The 3,816-nt window shown below is 40.9% G+C and overlaps 1 protein-coding gene across 1 annotated transcript; it reads right to left on the reverse strand.

The window, feature by feature from the left end:
• Positions 1–1,345: 1,345 nt before the first annotated feature.
• LOC106308769 lies at positions 1,346–3,177 on the reverse strand. Its single transcript, XM_013745893.1, has 2 exons — positions 2,810–3,177; positions 1,346–2,711 (listed from the first exon to the last, which is right to left on the reverse strand). The coding sequence occupies exons 1-2, from the start codon at positions 3,175–3,177 to the stop codon at positions 1,346–1,348; spliced, it is 1,734 nt and encodes a 577-aa protein (XP_013601347.1).
• Positions 3,178–3,816: the final 639 nt, after the last annotated feature.

Below are 3,816 nucleotides of genomic sequence, written 5' to 3' on the forward strand. Positions count from 1 at the left end.
AATATACCGAGGGACATGTTCCTCGGAATATACCGAGGGACTCATTCCACGGAATATACCGAAGGACTCGTTCCTCGGAATTTTCCGAGGGCTCCGTTCCTCGGAAATTCTCGATGAAAATTCCGAGGAACATTTCGTCGGAACTTCCGAGGATTGGACCATCGGAAAGTCCATCGAAATATCCCGAGGAAGTTCTCCCTCGGTATATTCCGAGGAGCTTTTCGACGAACTGGTGGTCCTCGGAGTTTCCTCGGAAATTTGTTTCCTCAGATTTCCGTCGGAAAATTCCGAGGGATTTCCGAGGAAAAATGAATTTCTGAGGAGTTATTTCTGAGGACTTGCTCCGTCGGTATGTCGTCGGAATAACGTTATTTCGACGACATACCGACGATTTTTTCCCTCAGTATGTCGCTGTTTTCTTGTAGTGTATTGGTGATAACAAATGTTAAGTGTGAGTGAACGTTACAGGTAGAACAAATGGTCCAAGAAGCAGAAAGGTTTGGGAAGGATGGATGACAAAGAGAAGAAGGATGCAATCGACACAAAGAACCAAGCGGATTCCGTTGTTTACCAAACAAAGAAGCAACTTAAAGAACTTGGAGAGACGATTCAGGTGAAGTGAAAGAGAAGGTGGAGGCCAGAGCCGTGCTTCCCTTGGCCAAAAAGAAACATTGGCTTAGGGCAACATATTTTCAAAAAACACTTAATAGCATATGTTTAATTAATATTAATAATATAAAGTAATAATATATATATGCTTGAGATTAAAACTTTATAACAACTAGGTCCTCTCTCCGCCCGATGCGCGGAAAAGTGTATTGATCATCGAATTTTGATTATAAGTTTTAATATTTTTGTTTGAAATATAAGCATTGTATGTTCTAATATGTCTGAAAAATTGGTGAATATCGAGTTTACCCAATTGTTTAAAAGCCAAAAGAGTAGCTAAGTAAAATAGATAATGTAAGAAACATATTAAGTCTTTCGTAGATCAGAAGTTGTGTTGAGGTTCATAAGAAACAAATAGCCTGAAATTGGTTGAAAAACATAAATAAGATGGTGGACTTTTGACGAAGAAGGTGATGGAAGGGAAGAAGTTTCCGTGTTGGGGAGCCTGAAATTTATTTTTTAAAAAATCAGTGAACATAGATTAGTATTAGTTGTCAATTAATTAGATAGTAGAGTAGGAGACGTACTTGTAAGTAGTGAGGTATTCTTCATCAGGGATGGAGTTTTAGTTCTGACTCATTTCTAGTGGTATCTGGAGTACTGTATAGCAGATAGATGTGAATTAGTAGATAGATAACCACTTAGAAACCTTCTATGAGATTCTGAGTTTTAAATGTTACTTACTCTCATGAGAATTAAGGCGGTTGAAGATTTCCTTGTAGATTATGTTCTTCACTTTTTGTTTGTGTGAGTCTTCGCCTTTGATGATTTTTAGTCCTGCTTTGCTTGTTACATGTGAGAGGGCCACGTACAATTGACCATGTGCGAAGACCGGTCTAGGAAGATATAGGATAACCTCTTTTAAGCTTTGGCTCTGGCTTTTGTTGATTGTCATTGCATAACACAATATGATAGGGAACTGGCGTCGACGTAAAGTGAACGGTAGCTGTGTATCCCCTTGCAAGAGGATTATTCTTGGGATCAAAACTTCATTTCTAATGTGGGAGCCAGTAATTATATCTGCCTTAAGCACTCTTTCGCCTATGTGGGTTAGGATCATACGGGTACCATTACATAATCCTTTTGTTTGATTTATGTTGCACATAAGCATAATCGGGGACCCAACTTTTAGAGTGAGTTTATGGGAAGACAATCCTGGAAACTCCATGGAGTGGAGATACTCAATGGCGTATAGTGTATCATTTTGGTTAGATTGAGTTTCCGAAACCTCAAAGCTATCGTAACTGTAGTAGTCTTTTGACTCTCCGTCGGTTTTGGAGATTGTATACGCATTGATTTCATCGACTGTATCATTTCGGGGTGTTAGGATAGCTTTATCGGTGTAGGAACTTTGGGAGGCCTCTATTTGGTTGATATCACCATACGCTGCATCGACAACTTGATTTAATGACTCATCTTTAGTCTCTTGGACCAATGAGGGGTCGATGTTTACCATTTGGTCATGGTAGCCATCGTCCTCATCTTCATGTACTGATTCTGGACGACCTTCACCGACTTTGAGAAGCCAATCAGAGAACTCTTTTTCGTCCTGGTTGACTCGCATATTTATTTTCAAAGAGAACTTGTGGCAGAAGTTCCATAGATATGAATGACTTATTGAAGCTAAGACAGTATCAGCTCTACTTCCTTGTGGAATTACCGGAAGGTTCTGTCTAAAATCACCACCTAACAAAACAGTTTTTCCGCCAAAAGTTTGATCCTTTGCGTGGGGATTTTTGATAGACATTATGTCCTTCAAAGTTTTGTCAAGTGCTTCGAAGGCATGTTTGTGCGTCATAGGTGCCTCATCCCAGATTATGAGGTCCGTTTTCTCAATGAGTTCAGCGAGAATCGTACCTGGTTTGATGTTGCAGAGCTTATCTTCGGTGAGTTTCAAAGGAATATTAAAGGTGAATGAGCTGTTCTTCCGTTTGGTAGTAGCAGTGCAGATATTCCTGAAGAAGCTACCGGGAGAACGATATGTTTCCTCGAGCGAAGTCTGGATTCGATGGTTTGATAGAGGAATGTTTTTCCTGTGCCCCCTGCGCCATGTACAAAGAATAGTTTTCCATCCTTTTTATCAACAGAGTTTAATACTGATTCGTAAATCGCACGCTGCTCGGCGTTAAGCAAGTTATACTGACTGTCATGTCTGAGCATTTCTTCGGCGACATCGTAATCCATTTCTTGGTTCCACAAACTGTTCCCCAATTCTTTTAGCAAAACAGGTTTGATCTTAGGCATCTCTTTAATATCGTTTAAAGAACGGTCTTGCATGCGAATCAACTTTTCCACTTCGATTAACGTGTACTGCTGAAGGGGCTCATCGTCCAGTTCCAGATTTGAGTGGCCTAAGATCCTTTGCCTCTTGTGAAGTATGTCCTCGCTCATTGATTTCCATGAGTGCTCCCATAGTCCTTTGGGGCTTGCAACGAAGCAAGTGTTTAGAAAGGTGACAAACATATCGCGGAGTTGGTATGGGGTGGCTGTTCTAGCACCCTCCGACATACTCTCGAGCTATTCAACATCGTTGTCCAAATAGCCTCGGGCATGGCAAACTGATTTGAAGTCAGAGTATTTCACGTCGTTGAAAGTTTTCAGCTCGTCGTAACTCCTAGGACCCTTGATCTTATTAATGAGGATCCTCAAATAATATCGATCTTCTACTGATGGATGGACAACCATGATTCGTCCAATGGTTTTCCCTTTCTTACGTTCAGACCAGACTTTGGTAGTGTTGTTCCATACGAAATATTCTGGTATTTGCACATAGGTTAGCGTTCGTGCGAACTCTGACCTTCTGCATAAGACCATCCATTCAGTAAATATTGTCTTCTCAATACCTGGCTTGCGGATTACACGGCCGAGGTTATCAGTTGATTTGATTGTGATGTTATGTTCGCCTTCTAGGTGAATGATAAGCTTCTCAACTGACGGCTTTCTTTTGTGTATATGGAATGCGAAATTCCGCCACATAGACTCGCAAGCAGATACATACCAAGCATCGATATAGTCTTGGATCTCATTCCGCTGCTTCAACACTCTTTCCTTTGGCTCCCCAGATGCTGTTGTGTTAGGGGTAGAAATTGGGTTTCCTTTTTCGATAATTGCGGATGTTCTGTCAACACCCTTGGTTATGTACTTGAA

This window comes from Brassica oleracea, chromosome C8 (genome assembly GCF_000695525.1).
Source record: "Brassica oleracea var. oleracea cultivar TO1000 chromosome C8, BOL, whole genome shotgun sequence".
Lineage (NCBI taxonomy): Eukaryota > Viridiplantae > Streptophyta > Magnoliopsida > Brassicales > Brassicaceae > Brassica > Brassica oleracea.